The sequence below is a fragment of the Phaenicophaeus curvirostris genome, chromosome 4, assembly GCF_032191515.1.
Source record: "Phaenicophaeus curvirostris isolate KB17595 chromosome 4, BPBGC_Pcur_1.0, whole genome shotgun sequence".
NCBI lineage: Eukaryota > Metazoa > Chordata > Aves > Cuculiformes > Cuculidae > Phaenicophaeus > Phaenicophaeus curvirostris.
The window spans coordinates 27809619-27834693 of NC_091395.1; the positions used below are offsets into that span (position 1 = coordinate 27809619).

The window sequence follows — 25075 nt, forward strand, 5'->3', positions numbered from 1 at the left end:
TTGTAGGAAGAATTTAGTCTTAATTATCTAGGCTATGACAAAAATCTCAACTTATAGTGACAACACTTCCCCTAGAAAAGTTTGTCTACGACTAGGGATAATTTAGAAGAGTGAAGGCTAGGTGGAGGTTTTGGAAAAGTGGATTTGACTCCTGCATCAACCAGTTTCCAGTCTGATAGGGTGCTTGTACTGTAAAAAAAAAAAAAAGGAAAGGGGGGGAAAAAAAATCCCTGTCTTTGCTTCCAAGGTGCATGAGACCACTGCTGACAGGGAATTGAACGTGTTCTCAGGCAGGGGTCAGGATTACTGCACTCTTGCAGAAACTCCTCAATGTGTCCAGTTTGGGGAGCAACCGGCCTACCATTTTTTCTAGTACTTAATTCATGCTACAGATACAAATTTCAAAAAATGTATCTAGGGAACAGTTATTTTCAGATTTGTAAGTAGATATTAGAAATGCCAAATGATAAGAGCAGTAATACAACCAGGGAAAGTGGGACAAATATGAAGAAAGATTTGAACAATATTCTTTGATGTTATTCATTTAACAAAGATAGAGGAGACTCATTTAATAGCTGACTGCTGTGATCTGTACTAAGATAGTTTATGGCTGCATAAGTTTTTACATTTTTCTTCAACTCATTTGGGGATGTAGCCTTTACGGTACATTATTTAAATACAATGCATGGTTCGTATTCATGCTTTCCTTAATTAAACATTCTGCACCATGGCTTGTGGTTCAGGAGAGCAGTCGCTACATGACCTCTCTCCGCTTGAGCAATGAAGAGCAAGTTGCAGTACATGACAGCATTTCATCTCTGTATGGCTTCAGACAGTAATGCATGAGCAGCAGGTGAAGGCATTTATCTCCTTAGCTATCCAGAAATGAACTGTCATGTACAGCAACTTGTTCTGTGCTGCTGCTGCTACCTGATCCCCTCTCCTTCTGTGCCCAAGACTACCTTTGCATAAATTAAGCGTATTCTTGGAGTGATGACATTTTTCCACCTGAGAGAAGCAGACCAGGGGTATATGAAGCCAGGAGGTGCTGTGCTGTAGACCTCAAGGCCAGGCAGTAGTGATGGTTGTGGCAAATACAGAGGCAGTAGGGATGCTGCAGGACATCCCATTTCCAAGTCTGCAGGTCACAGGGTCTGAGGGGACATGGGAGAGATCCTCAGGACTTGAAAGAAGCTGCCACGTGCAGGACAGTGGAGAAACAGGCTGGTAATTTGCTGTCTCTGAAGCACGTGTGATGCATTAGTGCATCCCTAGTCCCCTGGCCCACTTGCTACCTTCCTTACGTGTGTAATAGTCCTTTCTCAGTCAAGTTCCAAACCCTTTGGGTTTCTGCTCACTTGACCACAGTGTAGACTGCCCTGTGTGGAAAGGAGGATCCTGAAAGAAAACAAGTCATTTAAAAATCAGATCCAGGTGTAAGTGAGTAAATCATGCAGAGCAGTCTAACTTCAATATATTGGCAGAGATTAATGTAATAGCGGGTTTTTTTGTCAGGGAGGAAGCAAATTCAGGTTGACTTACAGTGGTGGGAAGTTCTGTACCTCTGTTTAGTGTTGATAGGGTGACACTGTGCTGGTCATCACCAAACAGCAGAGGCAGACATGGGATAGAAGCAGCTCAACTCATAGAGATTTTGTTCATTAACGGGAAGCTATAGCCCAGACTCCTGAGGCAAAATGCTGACTGTCTTGCTTGTACAATACCTGTCTTTAGCTGTGCTATAATGTGTTTTGGCATCAGTGCTGAGTACAGTAGGAATTTAACCAAAATACGCCCCTTGCTTTAAGTATTAGCAATGAGTTTCTGAGTTTTCTTGCATACAGTTAATACCCAAATGCACAGCTATTGTTCTAATTTAGATACTGCTTTGCTTGTATGCTGTAATTTTGCCACTTCGAAGGAAATGTGGCTCAGAGAGTGAAGTGAAACTATTAAAAATTATCTTTTTGGTGTAAAACCTTCCCATACTATGGCTAATAATCAATGTTATATATAATTTATATAGCGGCCTTCTAGTACCTGAAGGCCTACAAGAAAGCTGGGGAAGATCTTTTTACAAGGGCGTATAGTGACAGGACTAGGGGAATAGCTTTAAACTGGAAGGGAGAAGATTTAGATTTAAACATTCAGAAGAAATTCTTCACAATGAGGCTGGTGAGGCACTGGAGCAAGTTGCCCAGGGAAGTTGTGGATGCCCCATCTCTAGAGGTGTTCAAGGCCAGGTTGGATGGAGGCTTGAGCAGCATGGTCTAGTGGGAGGTATTGGAACTAGATGATCTTTAAGATCCTTTCCAACTCAAAACATTCTATGATTATATGACTGTATGTTTTCTACCCTTTCTGCCTCAAGCCTTGTACAATCACAGAGTGTGAACTTCTACCATATATTTTCAGATGTTTGATTTAATACTACTGTGCTCTGATGGTCACAAATTAGAAACATGCAGGATGAGGCGACCTAATGCCAAAATGAATTTATTCTATTCAAGCAAATTTTCTGAAATGAAAAGCAGAAAAAAGCTGTTTGAACTAACTGGAGAACCACTTGAAACTTTAGTCTCTGCTTAGACACTAGAATAAAACAGCATTATGTCTTTCCTTATTTAAATATTAGAATATTATTACTGTTGCATGGATGGATGGATTTTGTATGAAGGTTAGTAAAGCACATCTGTAGTTAATTATTCTGAGAGTTATAAAAGTAGGTACAACTATTCAGGGGTTTTGTTGACTTTTGTGACATTTCTGTCCTCAATCATTCTGTCTCAATTTCTTGGCTATTAATCTTTATCTGTTTGTAACAACATAGGGGGTTTCCTGACCAGTCAGGTTTGCTGAACTTGAGGAAAAAAGGATGAGAGGGATGTGGAATTAAAAAAAAACAGGAAGGGGGAGCAGTTAGAGAGCCTAGAGGCAAGAAAGAAGAGGATAAAAATGGGGAATAAAAAATATGAGAGAAAACCCAAGAAAAAGGATGGAGAGATGAGAAAACTGTGGGATTGAGATATGTATGTTTTGTGTTCAAATCAGTCAGATAGTTAAGATCTGTGTTTCTCCAGTGATGACGCTCATGATCAGGACTCGACGGATTCAACCGGGGCCGGATATCAGTTTCCTCAGAAAGGCTGAGGATGATGGGGAGGGAGATCGAAGCACTGATTCATTGCTCCCTAGCTTTGAGCTGACCTTTGGAGGAGTGCTGAATAAATAAATACAATACAGCAATATAAAACATGTCCAACAAAGCCAGAAAATTAATCTCCTTTCCATTACTCCTCTACAATATTTCTTTTTCTTTGTTTTGAATTCATTCATTAACATTGCCATGCTGTCTTTTGAGTGTAAGTCTGTACTTTAAAAATCAAGACCAAAGGAATCTATTTGCCTTTGTTCAGGGCCAAGATTCTGGCACAGGCAGCTAAGTTACTTGTGCAGGGGTGTTGAAGCCAAAAAGATTTAGTGTTGGACTAGACTGAGATATGGACAAATATGATTCCTTGGAATAATCTGGAATATTATTGAGCAATACCATTTTCTTTAGACACAAGGCAGTCAATGGCAGGTATAAATTTCTACGTGTCCCAATACAGGCAATGCATATTTAAGGGCCAGTTTAACCATGGCTAAGTGATGTTGTCCTGAGTGCTAATGCATTGTGTTAGCCCCTGTCGCATCTACAAGACAGAAGGAGATCTCTCTAAGCATTTCTTCTCCATGCTGCTTGAGGTAGGCAAGCTAGAAACACTTCAAGCTACTTTTTCACTCTGTTTCTGCATGTGTGCTTTCAGCTGCTGAAACACAATACTGTTATTAGCTGACCTATAGTTTTAGTTTCAGAGTGCTTCTGATTTAGTCCAAACCAATTCGCTGCACTGATGGGAAACAGTGATGTAACCTGATAGCAAGGCTTTTGTTTCTCAGGATCTGAAGCTCCACTTCCAGTGGCATTTTCTGTTGACATATTAAGGGATATCAGTCCCGGTAGAAACCTTACATTAAAAATGGATGCAACAGACAAGAAACTATTCACAGATAAGGAAGGGAATTGAGACAGTGTGTGATGGATTCAGGAGTTATACTTCAGTTGCTGGTCTCTGAACATCAACACAGTCTGTCTTTCCACAAAACATCAGTGCTGTATTTGTTCTCAGCATTTGCTGGGGATTTCTGTACTTTAACTACCATTACCAGTCATAACTGTGATTACTGACTGTTTTCTTTCCTTCCATTGTTTGTTCCTCCTGTTAGTGGCCATGGAGTGAACACAAAAAGATTTGGAAGTAAAGAGTAGGGTGGTGGCTAGAAGGGGTGACTGTGCACTTTGCTAGTACTGGAGTTTCACCCACTGGCATTCAGGAGGAGTCCAGTGGCATGTGTCAGAGCTTCCCATAGGCACTACACATCTGCCTTCTGGTCTCAACAACTTCTGTTTGAACCATCTTAGGTGCTCCTGATGATGGAAAGGATAATACTTAACAGGCACTTAGGCTGAAGGTTTAGTTGGAGTTAAAACAAAGTCAGGGGCCTGCTATCTCAGGTGCTCTTTGAATCTTAAGATTATTTTTTTTTAACTGTTAGAGAGTTTGAGAGCAAAAATTAGGCACTGCAGGGGGACATTTCCAATATGTAGCCAAATACTTAAGACATCTTGTGGACTTCTGAAAAAAACATGTGGATACAGACAGTTTCTGTAACTCGTATGAGAGGGACTGTACTGCAGTTTCCCTCTGTGGGCCCTGATATCCATTCATCATAATACCCATCTTTAGAAAACCATAGGGTGAGTGCTAATGTCAGTGAACTAGCTGCCTTCTTCTTCTATCATCCTTCATTTGCTGAGTCTACTGATGGTGGGCGTAGAGCAGCAAGAGGAGAGGAAGTGCTCTTCTGTAAATAAACATGTGCTCAAAGAGGTACATTGTGCATCTCCTTAAATAAGCAGGCTCGGCATGGAGGATGATAGCTGATTAAATCATCCTGTATGTTTCCAAAGTAAATAAGCCTTTCTTGCTTTCATTTTCGCTCAGAGGGAGGAATAAATTTGATTATTTTATATTAAGATTTGGTTGAACACCTTATTATTAGCTTTGTTAGTATATATAGTATACACAATCTGTTGTTATTTTCATGAATGCAACCATGATATTCAAGCGGACCAAATGCTTTACATGTGCTTACAGTCTCATGTATTTACAAAACCAATTGCTTGTCTAAATAAAGAAATAAATAAAGGTCTGAGCCATATTTCTGATCCTAGGCAATAATCTATGTTCTTCCATCTGGCTTCCTAAATACCTGGTGCTTAATTCAATAAGAATATATTTATCTTTTCCATTCCTTTTCTACTTCTCTTGAGGATTTTATTCCCCACCTTTTCCACACCTGGTGCTCAGATTCCCAAGTTCTCCCCCTCCCTTTCTCCTTCTCCCCAGAAGCTCCTGCTTAGAATTCAGCTAATGGATTTCTAATTCAGTTTGGACTTCTGCTGGGATAGATCAGCCTCATACAAAATCATTTATGGATCTTGAAAAATTGGCTATGGATTAAATTACGTAAGTAGAAACAGGCAAATAATAATCTCATTAAGATCCATGGAAGAAAGTAGTGACTAGGTAGATATTCATGAGGACTAATGTTAGTCCCAGGACAGCAGTCTCACCAGGATGCCTCTAGCCTATGAAGAGAAACATTTAGAGCGTCCAAGATCAGGCTCCTTCTTCTCAACTGCTCCATCGATACTGAAGGAGACCCATGACAAAAGTTGCATCAGTTCAAAGACAGATGGACTTTGATCCCTAATCGCTTCATAAGTATAGGTTTGTTTGTGGTCTTTTCTGTAACTGTTGTTGGCTGTTTAGTAAATGATGCTTGCAGGTGTTTTGGAGAAATTTTGAAGGAAGAATCTGAGTAGTGAGTTGTTTATTCAGTTCTAAGGTAGTGAATTAGAGCGCTGCCTATTAAGCGGTTACATTCATTTTGCAGATGGAACCCTAAACCTGACAGAGTAGATTTCCCTAAGGTCACACAAGAATATCTATCTCCTGGGTCTCATCTCTATCCCTTAACCAGGTGGCCATACAACTGAGCTATTATTTTAGGTGTAGGCAAGTGTCCTGTGGGTTTTTGGGATGGACTGATCCCACTAATTAGATTAACTACACACTTCAGATAGCTCATGAAATCAATATTCATGACATCCCACTAGATCTCAGTTTTATTAGTCATGAGTTATTGAATCATCACTCTTCACTGAGAAAAATGCTTGCATTGAAAATGTTAGAAATCTGTGAGCGGAACTCTGCAGTAGTTTTAATGGGAAAAGCAAGGATGAAAATAGCCATTCTTGCTAGAACCACTGATTAACGTTTTTAACTCTAATGTATTGACATATTAATCAAGCTTAACTGTTAATATTAAACAACATAAAAATCTGAGAAAGTATTTGCAAAGTACCGCATTCAGTTGCAGATCCTCTCTCAAGCTAGCAGTATAGGACTCCTTTCGTTGTGCTCCAGCCATCAACAATATGTTGCACACAGATTCATCTATATTAAGCTAACTTGTGTTGTGTAATATGGTTTACCACTGGCCATAAAATCCGTCTGCCTATGGCTGATGACTTTCTAGGCCAAGCTCTGTTGTTTCTAGTACATGGTAGTGCCTGAAGAAGGCCTCGTATGAGAAAAGGTAGGATCCGTTCTTCATTTGTTAATTGTATTCAGGACATTGCATACGAACTGTTGACATAGCAGTCAGATGAAGGACCCGAGTCTGAACTTCTGATTCTAAAAATACACACAGATTTAATTATCTTCAGATTTTTCCTGATTTATATGCTTCAGACTATACACAGGAAACTTGTTTCCAGTATATGTTTGGAATATATTTTATGTTCTATAAAATACATCCTACCATCTAACCGCAAAGGTTAAGTTAGGTCTTGTAAAAAGAGAATATTTGTATTATTGTAACAGACAGCTACTTTCATGTTCATATAAATGTGGCAGGCTCTGTCTTCTGTGACAAAGAGTGCCTAAAGGCAATTTGAGAATAAATAGGTTTAACAAAAAGTATTTTAGCCTAAGCCTTGTCCATCTTTAATTAGTTATCAGGGTTAAAGGAGGGGTCAAGAGCCTGAAGCTGCTTCAGTACTAATGTGTCAAAGGAAAGTGAAGCCTAACACTGAAGAGGAAATCATGCTCCTTAGATGTTTAATAAATTTTTGACCCCGTGTCAACCATTATGGCTACTAATAGTGGCTGGGGCAGAATGTTTCAATTTAGACTTTGCTTTGCAGGTGGTTAGGAGGGGATCCCATGCCATCGTGCAGACCCATCACAAGATAGAATCCAAAAGAAAAACTGCATTTCAGTTTTACAGGCAGGACACAAAATCTCTGACACTGCAGTTTCTCTGCAGTTCGTACATTGCATTTATACCAGTGAAAACAGAACTAGCAATAATATACAGCCAAACTGCTTAAACTTTACCAGCACAACCATATCTAACAGGAGTTGTGGTAATTCTCTAATAAGATTAAATGCCTGGAGCTCACACTTACGGAATACAGCATGTACACTCAGCAAAGTAGAAGTTATTTGTTATCCTCTGTGGTTGTGTTACATGATAGAGTAAGGCAGATAAAGTTTCAGGGACAATCTCCAACCAGTTTGTTTTGGTTTTTTTAAGCATGTATATTTTATTGGTTTTAAACAAATGGAAAGAGAGAGCAACAGGACAAAGGAGAGCAGTCTTCCACAGAACACTAATTACCCAGAAATGTCACCAATGTCATCTGCTGTTTGTACAAGCACTCTTGTTTTATTTTCAAGTGCTGTACTTTTGATAGCCATGGCACAGTAACCAAGCCAGCCTTATCCAGTAGCTCTGTATAAGCACAACAGTAAAATTTGTATGAGAATTAATGAAAGTGTCACAGAGAGGGATGTGACTGCTGGTACATGCAACAAAGAAACGGGGTCTTTGCCTCTTCCCTTGACATTGCACACTGTCAGTGCTCATAAGTCAGTGTCACCTCCCGATGATTTGCCTCTGTCCTGATTTATCTATTCATATGGTTAGGCAGCCTTATAAAAAATAGCGCTTGCAGGTTACTGTGTTAGATTTTTGATGCAGACAACAATTACCGTAAACCTTGTTGCCCAAAGTACAGCTTGGTGCTCTTCACACATGACAGAAAGTTGGGGGTTTTGCCTTGTCTGAAATCATACCATGTTCTGGCATTTTCCTACGCTGAGTCACAGAACTGCAGAATCACAGAATGGTCAGGGTTGGAAGGGACCTCTTGAGCTGTTCCATCACATTTCCAGGGATGGAAGTGAGGCTGACTGGTCTGTAGTTTTCTGGGTCCTCCTTCTTGCCCTTTTTGAAGATTGGAGTGATATTATCTTTTCTCCCATCCTCAGGCACCTCTCCTGTTCTACATGATCTTTCAAAGATGATGGAGAGCGATTTAGCAATAAAATCTGCTAGCTCCCTCAGCTCTCTCGTGGGTGCATCCCACCAAGGCCCATGGATTTGTGAATGTCCACTTTGCCTAGATGATCTCTAACCTGATCCTTCTTGACCAAAGGATGGTCTTTCTTTCTCCAGACTTTATCTCTTTCCTTCTGGGTCTGGGGTTCCTGAGGGCTGGCTTTAGCAGTAAAGACTGAAGCAAAGAAGGCATTCAGCAACTACACCTTCTCCGAATCCTCCAACACAAGAGAACCCACCTCATTCAGCAGCAAGTAGACATTTTCCCTAGTCTTCCTTTTGCTGCTGAAGTACTTTCTGTTCTTCTTGTCCTTGACATCCTCTGCCAGATTTGATTTCAAGTGGGCCTTAGTCTTCCTCATTGCATCCCTACATATCTGATAGCGTTCCTATATTCCTCCCAAGTGGCCAGTCCTTTCCTCTATGCTCTGTAAACTTCTTCCTTCCAGTTGAGTTTTTCCTTATTCATCCATGCAGGCTTCCTGACTTCTTTACTCAATTTCTTACTCCTAGAGAGTCCAACGCTAAGAAGTACCTGTTCCATCTCTTTCATGTTTAGGCAGTAGCTGGTAGCCTGACAGAGTTTGTTTTATGGCAATGGTCACGTTCTGGATACAGAACCTTAAATGTCCTATCTGTGTATATACCTGCAGTTTGTGTCTTGGATTAGCAATGAGATGTATAAAGAAATCTGTCTTGTTTACAGAGGGCTGTGGGAGTTGTTTTGATGACATATGTTCTGTCTTTAGTTTGCCTCTGATCTGAATGATGATAAAATCGCCATTAGAGTCGAGAGAAGCAGAAACTTTAATCATAATTATGAATTAACGAAACACAGGGAAGGTGCCTGGTCTAATGCCAGGACATGCACTGCTGTTGTAAGGGAAAGCATGGCACTTTCTTCTCCCCTTCAGCTCTTCCCAGCTCTCTGAGAAAGGCTAGTTGAGGTAACATGGGCATAACAAGCACAATTACTGTATTAGGCCTTCGGTAGCCTACTTATTTACTTGGGATGTTCAATGTAGTACACTTGTCATTGAATAATGTAAACCTCCTTCCTGAACTCTTCAGTTGAATTAAAAATCAAGTATTTCAGATATTTGAGATGCCCATCATTGTGGTTTTTGAAAGGGCTCCAGCCTGGTGCCTGTGCTTGACAATGGGTTACATATTGATTTCCATGCTGCTGTGGAAGTTGCTTTTTTGGTAGGGGTGCAGGAGAACAGGAAAAGATGTGTTTGGGTTTTGTTTGATGTGTGTGTGTTTTGGGGTCAAGACTTTGTCTCAGCAGCTTTCTGATCCATAAGTAGCCACTCGGTGGAAATGTTTATCATTCTTTTAAGTGCACACAAAGTTTGTATTTAACCTCCTGGGGATGTGTTGTTAAGCTGAGATATGCTAGGAGGGTCATCACTGAGACATTGCAGGTGCAGGGGAAGTTCATTCCTCTTTGAGGTCCTTACTTATTTTGTTTCTGGACTGAAGTCACCAAAAAAAGATGAACATTGCATGACCTATTGATTTCTCTATTCACTTTTCCAAGGCCATGCCTGCACTCTGCTTTCTCTGCTGAAAAGTGTGTTTAATTTTGTGGGTGCTCAGTAAATTTGAGTCTGAAATTCCCTTGACCTTGCTCCCATGAGAGTTCTGCAAGGTTCAGCAAGCATCTCGTTTGTGGGCTGCTGCAAAACCAAGACTCACCTTTAGGCACATAAAGGCCTGCAGTGATTTCAGCTACAAGCAAGTGGATGACAGCCTTCCAAGATGGCCAAGTATCATACTCTTGTAAAATCACAATCTTCCTGGCCTATTTGGTGAAATTTTCCACTTTTGAGGTGCTGAAGAATAATGTGTGATTGCCCTACTGCATGCCCACCTTGCAATCAGCTGGAGGTTGGTCTGGCAGAGGATAAGTGCTGAGAAAGCTGCCTTCCTGCTCTTCTTCCCAGGACAGGGCAGGAAAATGGGCTTCCTCTTTCATGGCATGGGCTGTGCTTTGCTGTGCCCGTTCTCTGTCCCCATTTGGTCTCCAAGGCTGAGGCAGGATTGAGAGGGCCCCCTGACATGGAAACTACTCATTAGTAACTCTTAGAAAAAGTCCTGGTTTTTCCCATTTGTCGTACAACTTGGCCTAAGTTTTAATTCCTAGCTCCGTTGCTGTTAGTGGACTCCAAGGTGGAGGCATGCTATATGGCATGCAGGATTTTTTGCTTCCTTGCTTACCTTTTGGTGGCTCTGTGATACCACATGCTGCTCCTATGAGAACAGAAAAACCTTTCACCAAAGGACTTCCAGCTGAGCAATTTTCCTTTCCTGAAAATGTGTGCACTGTAATCCAAACTCTTGCCTCCATCCTGATAAGCCGGTTTACTGAGCTAGCACCTGCTGTTAATTTCACAGTAAACATTACTTGTTGCTCTAGAAAGCTTTTTAATCATAACATTAAAAAACAGAACAGAAATCCAATCCATATAGTTAACTCCAGCTGCCTTTCTTGCAGTGCATGGGGAATGATGTTCCTGAGTGATGGGCATCCAAATGCAAATGGAATTAGCTTTGCAGCCATTCATTTTAAATTGCTCTTGAATCATTCTGAAGTAAATTCCATTTGAGAAGAATTTGCTTCGGGTCTCACACAAAGAGATAATGGTCCAATATATTACGATCTAAGCAATAATAGTTTAAGTCTTGCAGTTCAGAAGTATAGTGAGTTATATGTGGGGTTGATGAGAATTAAAGCTTGATATATAGTAATAAAACTAGTGATCTAGAGATGAATAGATTGGTGTACAGAGCACAATATTTTCCTGCCACAGATTAGAGTGGGGATACTAGTCCATAAAAAGGGAAGTATACCATAAAATCTCCTTTTTCACTTGTTATGCATGAAGAGCTATACTATGTACAGTTTTACAAATGCATGAAAAGAATAAAGACCTTTCTGAACAACAAAAGTTTCCTGGCTTAAGCAAAGATTGTTCTATCTTAAAACAAAATTTAAATAAAATTAAAATAAAATTCCTACATGTGACAGCCCGTACCAGCTTCTGTCAATGCTGATTTCAGTGAGACTTCACCTGTTCCTATAGATTTTGCATCTGACTTGCATTTAAAACCACATATATTTGTCAGATACTACAGAAGGCAAATAGGAAAGCATATCTGTATTCAGGCAAGCAACTAAAATAAAAATTCTGAATTAGTTTTATAGATTAAAATAGCTTTTAAACATTTATTTTCTTAATATGAATGAATTGCATGAGTGAAACCAGTTTAGCGGTACCATTAATCAGGTCTTTTATCTTGCTAATATAAATCAGTCAATAATAACAGATGGGCTGTATACTTTATTATGTGAAAATAAAGATGAATGTGACATAATACAGAAGTAAACTTGCAGCTCAAAGTTACTGAGCACAGAAGGGGATTTGTTACAATAGGGGAGAATGTGTGCTTCATATTTGCAGCTGATCAAGGTTCTAAGGGGAACTGGCTGCACGTGACATTGATGTAGTGATTGCAAATCAAGCATGTGAATTTTCAGTGTTAATCTATACTCCTAGTTCACTCCTAAATGGTTTAATTAGGTTTTTTTCCTCCAGATAGAAGAAAAACTGTCTAACTTCTCAAGAGAGTTAAATAACGGATTTGTGAAGTTTGCTGCTTTGTCGCACCATCAGGAGATGAACATTTCAAATAACCAGTGATAACTGTCAGGAAGATTCAGATCAAAGTCTTAGGCAAGATTTATGCTCTGGTATAGAGATGGATGACACAATGAAAGGTGACTCCCATCCAACTTATAGAAACAGGCCAAGCAGCCAACCACATGGTTATAACACAGCCATCCTTGAGAAACCTAAGTCAGAATTTTGTCTCCATATGGACAGAGGAATGATACGTATTTAACTAGAGCTGATCAGTAGAAACTTTGATGGAAGTGTTTGTTAGGTTGATAGAAACTGTGGCCTGGTGAAAACATAGTTTAATAAGATTGCTTCTCTTGTACCAAAAGTTAGCTTTGTAGAGAGCTGCAAAAAATCTCAACAGAATATTTTGTTACGTAATTACAGTGCCATTATAATTACGCTTGTGTTTTGTTGCAAGCATAACAGTATATCAATCTGATGAAAAACAAATTAATTGCAAGACTTGGATCCAAGATGTGTGTTGAGGTTAATGGTTCAAAACCCTGTCCCAAATCAGCAGCTAAATTGGCCAGCTGTCTTAAGCCATGCTGCAGCCATCCCTGTTGTGACGGGCAAGCCATCATGAGGAGATACAAGGTTCTTCCTCTTCAACAGGTGCTCACCCTGCACAGCAAACATGGGGTACCACGACTGCACACCCCATCTGCATGTAAACCACCACCCTGCAACTTCAGCTGATGGTGTCTGGCTCGCCTAGGTGGGAGAGAAATGGTGTTTTTCCTCCCCATAGCAGCTGATCCCATCTCTTTGGGGAACACAGGGAACACCAAGTGATTTCCCATTGCTATTTACACAGGCTGATAAAGCTGCCTGTTACCTTTCAGCAGTGAACAGCAGGAGCGAGGGGGCCTGCATGCTAATGGCGGTAGGACTAGCTTTGCAGAGTGATTGGGATTTTTTCTGCCAAACACAGAAAAATCCAATAGGAGTTATATTCAGAATGCTTCTCTTAAGAATTTGCTCCATAAGAAATTGACTCCAATGTTGCTACTAATAGCAACAGTATGAGAACAGGGATTGAATGAACACACTCATGTTTAAAAAGCCCCCAAAATCTGTCTTAGCTACCACCTTAAATTTATTCTAAAAATGCAGATTTTAAATGCCAGTTTTCAGGAACAAGACAGCCTCTGTACACTCTGTTTGTGTGACAGTTTGTGAATGGTTTCCATCTATATCCCTAACATTTAAGAGCAGTTCAGATGCTTCTTGACAGCAGTGAAAAAGAGTGTGGAAATGAAATTGGGCTTTATTATTGCTTAAAAAGAGTAAGGTGGAATTATAGCAAGAATCCAGTGAGAAGACTGGCTTGTACGTGGCTGCAGGATGGCAGGCCAATGGAGAGAAACAGTTGCCTCAACATTCAAAACGTGAGACTAGGTTGTCATGTACTGCACAATACTGTGAATCCACTTTAACATAAAAACAGTATTTAAACATTAGGAGCAGTTATCTTCAGGAGGGAAAACCAAAGCGCACACATGTTCTCCAGGCTGATTAAAGAAATAACTTTTAAAACCCACCTTTTTTCTTTTCTTCAGCTTGCTGATCCCTTGTTTTAGACTTTCTAGTTACATCTTTGATAAGATGCAATTAATTGGTCAGGCAACGTAAGTACTGTCTTTGATAATGTGACGAAATCTAGTGCTGAAAATAAATACATTTGTTCTTCTAGTCACCAGAAATTAGTGAAGCAATACTTGTTTAATTATAAAACATATGTGTGCTTTGTTAGTTTCCATCTGTCAGCTCACTGATTTGCAATTAAATGACCAGAAGAAGAAAGATAAGTCCTGTAGCAATTCAGGGGAAATGATTCATCTCTAATGTTTCTATGTGGTGTTTGAGAGGGATAGTGTGGGTAGGGTGGAAGATAGAGATAGAAGGGGGTGAGGAATGCTGAAAAACCTCTTGCTGCAGTTTAGAGGTGTTTTGTTGTCATGAAAACAAATGTGGATGTCCATTTACTTCTTGTAACTTTTACTTGGGGAAAAAAAAAAAAACCTGGGGAGCAAAATGGAGGAAGGAAGAAATACCTAATGGGGAGTGGAAATGGGACTGCAGAAAAAAGAGGCTGATGTGGACAGAGTGAAGAGGAGACCATAGGAAAAAAAAAAGGAAGGATGGGAAAAAAAAATTTTAATTTGAGTATTTGGAGAAGATTAGTTGGAGATGGAAACTGAATTGTTATGGTTTGTTACAGATTTCCCCTTTGCTACGAAAATGCCAGGGCCTATTTAATGGCCCTTTCTTCTGTCATTGAACCAGTTCAGTTTTATTAACTCTCAGAGCATGATGTGGTAGTGAGTCAGGCCTGTTGCTCTTTGTAAAAAGCCCCGAAAGAGCAGGACTATTTTTAAGTTAACATGAAGAGGGAAAAAAAAAAAAATGGTGAACATATGCTCTCTTTGTAAATTGTTCAAGAGGTTCACAAAACCCTCTGCTGTGTAAGGTATTCCTATCTCCTATAAATAAATGCAGTCTACTTACATACAGTTACATGCATTGGTACCATATTACCTTTTTCCTTTGTCCTTTATCTGTTCCTATTCTTTCTTGTCTTTCTGCAAAAGTAGAAGCTGGAAGGAGAGCCTTTCATGCCCCTTGTAATTCTGGACACAGCCTGCTCAGGCATGTCTCAGGAACAGGGAGGTGGCCAGCCATCTGACATTTTGTCTTCATGAAAACTGGCAGGGATAATAGAGCCAGCCTTCCCCTGTATTTTTAGTTTGATGTTCTGTGGTGTTTTGTTGATCATTGGCAATGTCTTTTACTGTGTGCAGTGATAACTGATTCAGAAGTAGAAAGGGGGAGATTGAGTAAGGTCTTCAGGACCACCAGCTTGCTGCTGGTGGATATGTCAGTAGTTGGTGCCCCCCTGCTTTGTCGCTGGGAGCCTCTTGGATGTTCTTTTGCACTGACACCAAGTAAGGAGGGGGATAGGAAGAGGGGTTTTCCCCTACTTAATTGGTCCTTTCTACTGTAGAAGACTTCCTCTGCAGAAAGGAACAGAGAGGTTGTAAAGGGGAATTTCTGAAGAGAGAGGGAGAGAGAAAGTATGTTAGGCGTTTTCAGTGTTGCCTCCTGTGCGTTGGATTCTTTTCCTCTTTCTCCAGACTTCTTACACTGACTTTATTACCAGCAGCACCTGAGTAGAGTAGATGTTCCTTGAGTCAATAACATACACTTGCGTTGGCCCAAAATGTCACCACCTTACAGCTGCTCAGCCCCATCTCCCAACTCCCAGTTCCTTTCTGCAGTAAGAATTGCAGAGACCATTGTACTACAAACAGAATAAATAAAGCATAGCTTGACACCTTCATTAGCAGTCTTAGCAACAGAGTCAAGAGTATGAACAAAGCAGCATAGACTGGGCTTGTATTTAGCCATTTACCTTTAGAGCAGATTTCAGATTGCTCATCTGACATGAAAGGTGCAATAAGTCACTATTGAAAAGTGTGACCTTGAAGCCTCCAAAAGTTTCTTTTATTTCTTTTTACTGTTTTGCAGGCAACTCTCCCAAGTGCTAATATAATGCTTTATTGCTAACATTGCTGATAACAAAGGAGCGTTTTGAGTCATGTGAATGTGCACATCCTGTCACATCGCATAAATGAAAGGGAGCTCAGGATGTAAAGAACAATTTCTTTTAGTCTGAAAACAGCAATGCATTTAAGTCTCAGTCTAGGAATGCTCCTAAGATAACCTTTTTTTCAAAAAGCACACTCCTTTTGAAATCCTAGAAACTGCTTGTAAATCCTTACCAGGTGAATTTTGGTTGTTTCATTTGTCCTTTTCCTCTCTTCTCTGCAGATGATGATTTTTTTCATGAACTTCCAGAAACTTTTCCATCTGATCCTCCAGAGCCATTGCCTCACTTCCTTATTGAACCCGAAGAGGCTTACATTGTGAAGAATAAGCCCGTGAATCTGTACTGCAAAGCAAGCCCAGCCACACAGATCTATTTTAAGTGCAACAGCGAATGGGTTCATCAGAAGGACCACGTGGTGGACGAGAGAGTAGATGAAACCTCTGGTGAGTTTGCCTTATGTAATGGAGGGATGAGAATCAAAATGCATTAATAACACACCCACAACAGTAAACTAGCAGCTATTTCATATGGCAACTACTTTTCTTTATTCTTGATACAGCTGTGAATTCTGTATGTAACATTACTGAACATAAGCTGTCAAAACTCAAAAGTGGTGTCTGCATCCAGGTCAGTTAGTGAAGCATGCTTGTAGAGCACCCTGCCTGAGTTTGAGACAGAAACAAAACAAAACAAGAGAACCATGCACAAGCAAAAGGGAATTGTTTTCTCAGCCAAGTTTGCCCTATGTTTACTTCCACAGTGTCACAAATTCCCAGTGGTTGCACTGCGTCATAGTCACAGACCAAGAACCGCATTCTCCCCTAAGTACCAAAAAGTATTTGGGTTGTTCTTGGTAGATTTGTGAAAAAAAGGAGACATTTGCTCAGCTTCCATTAAGAAAGAAGGAGAAAATACACTTGGGCACAATTTAGAGCACTGTATTGATACAGAGCAAGCACCTGGCTGTTATTCCATAACACTTTTCTGCCTGCTCCTTCTTCAATACCAGAAATCCCACTGACATCCATGGAAGAAAAATAGGACCTTCATAGTACTAAAAAAAACTCTGAAACAGTATTTAAAAACTTAAGTAATAAACAAGCATAAATCAAAGATATGATTGTTCCCGTTTGGGAAGACTGGTAATCAATAGAGTTTGATTCACATGCAAGGAGAGAAGCGTATCTTTACACTGTTTTGATGGCTCTGAGAAATAACTGGATACCGAGCAAGAAGGTACCTTTCATTTGGGAATTGCACCACCACTTGGTCTAATTACTTAGAAAAATAACTCCACCAGATTGCCTGGAAGTCTCTTGTGATCCGAGTTTTATTTGTTTCAGCTCATTTGCACAGAGATCAAAAGCATAAGCTTTTAATGGTACTGTCGTGCTATCACCTTGGAAAAGAAAAGGTAAGTGTAGGAAGAAAGGCTCTAGAAAAAAAATCTCTGTTAAACTTTGGTCCTATTTATTTATTTGTAAGAACTGGCTTTTCCGACAAGTTGACTGGAGCAGAACAAAAAAAAAAATAAATTCTTGCTACTTAATGCATCTTCATTTTTTCATCATCCACGGGAGTCCACTTGAATGAAGAAGGACAAGCAGAAGGGCAGCCATCACTGTGTTTATTAACATCAACATTCAGAAATGTAGGAATGTTGATGTTGTGACTGTAGTTTTTCCTACAGATGAAAAAAATAATTCTTCTTTCCTCAAAGTCTCTTTCTAGAAGAACATCATGATACTGTGATGCAAATTGCATTCCACAAATGTAGAAGGTCAGTCTTGAAAAGAGATACATCTGAATATATTAAAGAAAAATCATTTTACATAATGAACAGCAGCAATTATATGCAAACAAACCCCATATCCAATTAGAGATTAACATAATCTGCTGGAGTTTGAGGAGGAGGATATCAAAAGTTGTGCGCATCAGATTATTAGCACAAGAGCCACAAACTTAGCCACGCTAACAGCTTGTTAAAATGAAGCTGTTATAAAAACCTAAATTTGCCAGTCAACCTGGTTGTTGCGAATTCATTGATTAATTCATGTCACAGTTGCAATGTTTTTGCACCTTCCTGTAAACAGACTGAGAATCTAGGGCTCATAGCACATAGTCAGATAAAAAATGGATAAACAATGTATTTAAGGTAGTGTATTTAATGTCTTCTTCAAAGCAGCAGAAGCTTGGGAAAATATATCCACTGGATAAAAAAAAAAGCTGGAGAAAAAGTTGCAGGAGGCCACTGTGGGGATTCATTTTGGTACCAAAAGAAGATGGTATGAGATCATCAGCCTGGCAGCTTGCACCAGTCAGGCTGATAAAGCCTGTTGACTCTACCACCTTTGAGGCTATTTTGGTTTCTTTTGCTGGCTTTGGCTACCCAGTGCAGTAGTCGTAAGCTAGGGCACAGCTGTAGTGACTGTGCTGCTCAGAGGGTGGCATAAGGATGGCAGCCCAAGCCTACATTGCTCCAAGCTTCAGGTGTGCAGCTAGAGAGGCTGGAGAAATTGTCCACAAACCAGGTTAGATCTGGCCTTTATGTGGGCAACCCAGGGCTCAAAAGGACCTCAGTTACACAGCGTTTCTGCTGGGTCAGTTGTGTAGTCCAGGCAACTGAAAATTGGGTGCAATCTTCTTTTCTGGTGTTTTACTGTTTAAAGATCTGTTCTGCCTAAAAATTAAGAAGAGCACCATGCTGAGCTGGTCTTGTGCTGCCATGTTTGAACCGGGCTTTCTCTCTCAGCTCTTTAGGTAGAAAAGCAAAGCAAAGGAAAACAAGATAGACAGTAAAATATGTGAGAGGGGAAAAAAACAAAGGTCACCCGTGCTTTCTTTTCTGAAGGTTGGGTAATTGAGAAGAAGGAGGGCTAAAGTACAGGTGTGATGCTAGCAGTACATCATCTTGGGATTGTAAATGATGCATGAAAGAGAAATAGGTTTTGATTTGCTAAAGATTATGTATTCGTGGACTTTGAGCCCTTGCTCAGGAATGAAACCTACGTATAGATGACTTAACTCTTCTTTAAGGAAAATTTATTTCTGTCATTGATAAAACCAGAGACAATAACACAACCATAGCAGTGGCACAAGAGACAGAATGAGAGTGCAGCCAAGCTCCCATTGAAGAAACTGCTAGATAGAAATGTTAACTATATTAAGAAGGTTAATGTTTAAGAGGGGAAAATAAATATTTGTATCCTTTCTTATGTATGTATGTTTTTAATAAGTAAGAGGCAGAAGGTGCAAAATAGAAATCCATGTACATTATTACATAGCTATGTAATTATGTGCACTTTGCACTGTGGGATATTTTTAAACAGCAGGTAAAGCATTGCTGTAAAGAACATGCACAAGGACTGTGGGAGTTGCCTTCTGGTTGGAGAGGAAGAGAACAGTAACAGTGACAGGATGTTCTAGTACCACTTTATTTAATTAAATTAGCCTGAAGAGAGAACCTTGCAAAAAAAGAAAATTCCAGTGATTGCGTCTGAGAAGCAAAAGCTTGACATAGAATATCATTACATTCTGTTTTTTAATACTTACACTCACTATAATTTTTCTTCTCTATGGAAGAAGCTAAGCATTTTCATTAAAAAGTCAACTGGGTGCTTTGAAAATCTTTAGTGCACATCTTTGAGTTTTTCATTTCCTATATACGTGAAATACAAGGCAGGGCATGGTCTTTTTTATGTTTTTACTGGACTATTTTCCCATTAATGTGGAAAAATACATATGAAGAGTAAGAATACTTTTTTAAAAAAAGCCAAGATGAAAGTTGTTTTGAGGAAACATATTTGATTTTATGACTGACTGTCATAAAAGATAACAGCAGCAAAAGCAAAAGGAACCCTGCAGAACTAATGCTTTTGGGTACAGACAATTCCATTGTCACAGGGCAGGAATCTCAATAGCATCAATAATTGTTAGAGCAATTTGTGCACATTTTCCAAATCACTGTACCTCTGAAAATGACTCTGTGTTTTATGCAGAAATATTTTCAGAAACACACACACCACTTCTGCAGTGGTGAGAGAGTTGCAGATGTGTGGAAAATCAGTGTCCTGCACCCCTTTCATTTGTTCAGATTGCCGCTAAATCAAACCCTACATCCCAGTGATGTACAACCAAGAAAAATCATTACCATAGGATCTTGGTATTGCCTTTTCAATCTGGATATGCATTGTAGTAGTTTTTCCATAACTATTAAGGTGAAATGGTCTCTGAAACCCTTCTTGCCGTTTGCAATGCCAGTGACATGTTCTTCTCTTTCCTTCAAGAAAGGAGAAAACAATATTTGGGACTCTTCTAAGTGCTAATTAAATAGAAATATTGGACAAGTCAACCAGTGTTATTGTTTCCATATGCTCTTTTTCTTATTTTGCTGGGATACATAGGGAGAGGAGGCCTCCAGGAGTTAGCTGATGAGTTCCTCCTTGTTCCCAAATAGCAGCAAGGCAGAATAAGGATTTTTGACTCTTGCCTGAGGCCCCAGCTAAAGCAAAATGAACAGGCTTATCTGTGCAATCTCAGAGGAAAGGCATACTGAGGGAGGCTCTGTTAAGGAGCAGGTGAAGTTGCCAGTCCTTTTTCCCATGTCCTGCCTTCAGAAAAAGGCTTTCAGAAGACCTCGTGTCCCCCAGGAGCATCCTTGGTGCCACCCAGCCTTCTGCAAGAAGGATAGCTGGCTCTGAGGGCTTTACCTTGAGCAGCCCCTTCAACTCTCTGCCTCCCCACAGATCAGCAAAGATGATAAAGTTAAAATCTGGCTCAGAATATTCGTGTAAGAGTTTTTATCAGACTGTGCTGTGCTAGATGAATATGCTGCTCTTTTCAAACAGAAATCTCACGCTTCTTTTTTTAAGTTTCGTTTATATAGCCACTATTGTGATTCCTGCACTTACCTGCCACCTTTGTATTTCCCCATTAATAAAGTATTTTTGGATGACTTGCAGATTTGATGAAAGGAAACTGAGCTTTTGACATAGGGTCAGCATTGATCTGGCAAATAGGAGGTTGTTACCTTAAGCACTTGGTTTGGCAGCCTGTCAAGGGAGTAGGTACCCAGCTAGCTAAGCCTTTAATAGATTACCCTCTCAACAGAAAGATCAAAGTTTGACATCTGCCCTTTTGCCTTTAAAACAGCTCTTACAAGATGCTGCAGCCAAGACAGTGTGGGGAAACCTCCACAGCAACTGCCTCTGCTCTTCTGGCACTCTACCGAGGCAGGAAAATCACTTCCAGCGCACAATGCTCTGCTGCTTTATCTTCCTCCCTGTGTGTACAACTCATGAAAACCATTTATTTTGGTGTTTGTGACACCACATTTTAGAAGGCTGCATTGTCCTAATGCAAAAAGTTGCATCAACTTGTTTTACACCTTGTTTAAGTTGGGACTTCTGATTATACAGCAAGGATCATCATAAAATGTCTCATTTTGAGAAGTCGTGCTTGCTTGTCTTCATATTGTTATAAATAAGAAAAGCTATTGTTTCTAAGTATAGCACTTCTTCGAATACCAGTGTTGAAGAACTTAATTTGGGAGCCCAAATACAAAATTTGACTGTCTGCCACCCTCATGTAAGCACATCTCAGGGCAAAGAGTGTGGAGGGGTAATGTTTCATTTACTTTCTTTTCCTTAGTGCTGTTTTCCCTCTCTGCACAACTTCCTTCCTTATTCTCTTTTTGCTTCTTGACCTGCTGTAGCCTCCTAATTCTCTACTATTTTTCAAGAGTTCAAAGGTTAAGGAAAAAAGCTGTTTTTCAAACAAATGTGGCCAGTATCCCTATTAACTTCACTAAGGAGATGACAGGTGATGCTGAATGCTGCAGTTATACTGAGCCAGCAATATTTGGACTCTCTAGGGTAGAATACCTTGGGGTTATTTTAGTAAAGGTAGCCACATATCATAAATAAGGATCGTTTTCATTCCACTTTTGTCACAAGTCATTTTATTTTCCATTTATCATTGGATCAAATCCATTACAAATATCAAGCACCCTTATTCAAAGTAATTATTTTTCAGCACCATATTGCCGATTTTTAGCTCTGCTCCTTCAATACTCTCCCCTAATCCAATTCATTTCAAGGAAATTTAAAAATGTGTCTGTGTATCTCTTCCCAAATGTTTCTATTAATAGTTTTGAGATGTCAGTTAGATTTGATACTAGAGTCCATTTTCTTTAGTAATTCGAAGTCTGTTCCCTCTTTGGAAGGATGCATTAGGTGAAACATGTTTATATGTATTGTCTGGAAGGCTGCAGCTGGTGCAGAAAGAAGCAGACAACTCTATTTCTCTAAAGAACTGGAATTCTCTGGGGAAATACAGGCTATTTACTTGCATAAAAGTATATAAATAAACCCATACTCTTTTCCTATTTGACATCTAGGTTGCAGCCATTTTAGATGTCACTTGGGCCGTCTTCTCTCTGCCTGTCACTCCTTGTGCCCTGGCAGAAAGCTCACCCAGGGAAGAGGAGGCTTGTCCCCATCACTGCTGCAAGAGTTCTCTCTTCTCACAGATTGCATCTTCAAAATCAGCAGCTGAGAGCATGGTTCCCAGTGCACCCAGATCAAGGAAATACTTCACAACGAGGCTGCTGCAAAAATGTTTTGCAAGCAGACAATACTTCCACTTTTATCTTGAGTAATTAGTGTATTTTGATAGAAGAAAAAGGCATTTTGGAAGCTTCAGAAGAAACACACCCGCAGAAGGGCAGGGTATTACCTTTTTCTAGGATGACAATACCATTCATTTCTAAAAGTGGTCATTATCATTGTTGAAGTGAGTGGAGAAACCACTGAGATCAGTCCTGACCTAAAGAAGGGAAATAATATTTTTCTATACAGAATATGAACATTGGGCCAGGTATTTGCTTCCGGAGGGAAATCTGCTTTAGGCAATACAAAACCACCCACCAAACCCAAGATTGTCTTTTTTTGTATAGAAAACTGTAAAAGACTTCGGGGGTTTTGAGTTTAGGCTCTACTGATTATAGCATTCACTTATAATACATGTATTACCATATGATTAATTTCCTATTTAATGAAACTGTTGTATGCTGGGATTTTGTCCCTGTAAGTGTTTGTGGAAGGCTGCTTTTAGCTCTTAGACCTAGACACCTTCTTTTCACGTTCAAAGCCATTGACACCTGCCTGTTCTGCTAATGCTATGCTTTCCAGCAGCTTTTTACCCTGCGTGCCCAGACACCTTTACAAGCAGCAGCCATGGATCTTGCAAACTTTCTGCCCTACTGCTGCTAAGCTGGCTGAGCCTGGCTTTTCCAAGCTTAGCACTTGCTCTATCCATCAGGGTATTCAGGGTTGCTAACAGGTGGGCCTATAGGGAGCTATTCCTCCTTCAGATTAATCCTGCCAATGCTCTTCCTGCAGGTAGTGATGGCTCTATGAGAAGGGTCATTTGCCTATTTCAAATTTTCTGTGGATTCACCGTATATGCCTGTTATTTACCTCTGCAAGGTGCTTTGGGACCGAAGGATAAAAGGTTTAAGGTATTTATTCACTTCTTATTGCAGCATTAGCTTCCTATCTGCAGCTGTTCACCTAATTGTCCTGAAGGTTTCCTGTGGGCTTCTAGAAAAACAAATCTGAAATAGGAAATAAAGTTATTTAATGTAATTGTAAGAGAAATATGATGATTAGTGCCTTCATCTGGAACATTTGAGGATACCCCTCTGAATATTTCCAGCCTGTACCTTATCTCCCTCCAAGTGTTTTCTTCATTAAACCCTTTGTTATGCATTCATAATCCCATTAATTACTCGAAAAACATCTTCAAACGTCAGTCCACCCACCACAGCTTCAGACTAGCCATGGTTTTGCACAGCAATGCTTCCTTTTTCCATATATGTCCCCTGGCTCCTTCCAAGCTGAATGCTTTTTGTGTGGGATCTGGAGCTTCCACAGTGAGAGCAGTCTGGTGCCTGAAAGGCTAATTAATGTCAGTTTGATTTGGAAGTGCGTCTCAAAGGTTAGTCTCCATCCTGTGTCTGCTGGTCTAAATGGAAAACAAGTGGGTTTTGGATACAGGGATGGCAGGACAGGAGAGCAGAGACAAGGTCTTGCATGCTGTCAAGCACAAGTGCTGTAGTCAGTAGCACCTCAGCAGGACAAGGACAGGAGCACTTGCTTTTTCAGTTGATTATATATGAGAATGAGTAGGAATAATACATCTGTAGTTTCTTTAAGAAAATAACTGAAAATAATCAGGGAAATGGAAGGTCCAAATTATACCTTACTTTTTCTTTGTTGAGAGCAAGTTATAAACTGGTGCAGACATTGGAAATGTAGTTTAATGTTATTTAGAGACGTTTGGATTTTGATGACTGTGCAAGACCTTTAATTGTTGTTGTCTTGAGTCCCTTGAAGTCTGTATAAGGTCGTATCTCTGTTATCTGAGTATTAACCTCTACTTTTTTCATTGTTAGCTCATTAGACAGTGAAATCCTTCTGGGAAGACAGGCAGAAGTATTCCTGTTGCTTTAAACCAGACTTGAGAAATCCTTCTTTTTTAAAACAAAATGTCATTTATATGGAACAACAATTGCATATAAATCAGATTTAGTGAGGCTTTTTTCACTGTGTTGGTAAGGTCACCAAATCATTGCTAAAATATAAGGAAAAGAAAGCTGACTGTCACATCCAGCTCCGATCCATGCAGGATCTAATTTTGTGCTGCTTTTGCGGGTTCTCTACCTGTATTCATTTTGTCATTCCCATGCATTCTTGATTTGTACATAAATGAGCAGCATGATGTGGTAGGTACCAGCAGGACTATCATACACTGACAAGGTTACATATAACTCTTTCTCATCAGGTTTTGACGAGAGGCCTTTCACAATTCCTCATAATTTCTCATCCCTCTTCATATTTTGATTGTGAGAGCAGAAAGGGCATCCTTTGTCGGACTCTTTTGTGCCTCTTCTTCCCTCTGGATATCATTCATTAGGCCCTTGCAGCATCTTGTATTATTGCTCCCAGGTCTTGATTCTAGAAAGGATTTTGGTTGGTTAATTACTGCTTTTGGCTTCCAACTGACTTGTATAATGATATTTCTGTAATAAGTGCTAGCGCTGCACCTGGGTCAGTTGCTATGTCCTCCTCTGAACAGGAGTAAGAATTGCCAGTCATGAAGAATAATGAGGCTTGAAAGTGGATCAGGCTTGCTTTGGGGTTTAGTTTTAATAATTTTGTTCATCAACTAAGGTGGATACCAGTACTGGAATTCA

General features: G+C 39.9%; 1 protein-coding gene across 2 annotated transcripts in view; it reads left to right on the forward strand.

Annotated features, from left to right (window-relative positions):
• UNC5C (unc-5 netrin receptor C) overlaps nt 1-25075 on the forward strand; it is a 261148-nt gene that overhangs the window by 146394 nt on the left and 89679 nt on the right. For both annotated transcript variants that reach the window (XM_069855594.1, XM_069855595.1), the window contains exon 2: nt 16041-16262. In XM_069855594.1, the coding sequence (XP_069711695.1) occupies nt 16041-16262 (222 nt within the window). The remainder of the gene's footprint in view (nt 1-16040; nt 16263-25075) is intronic.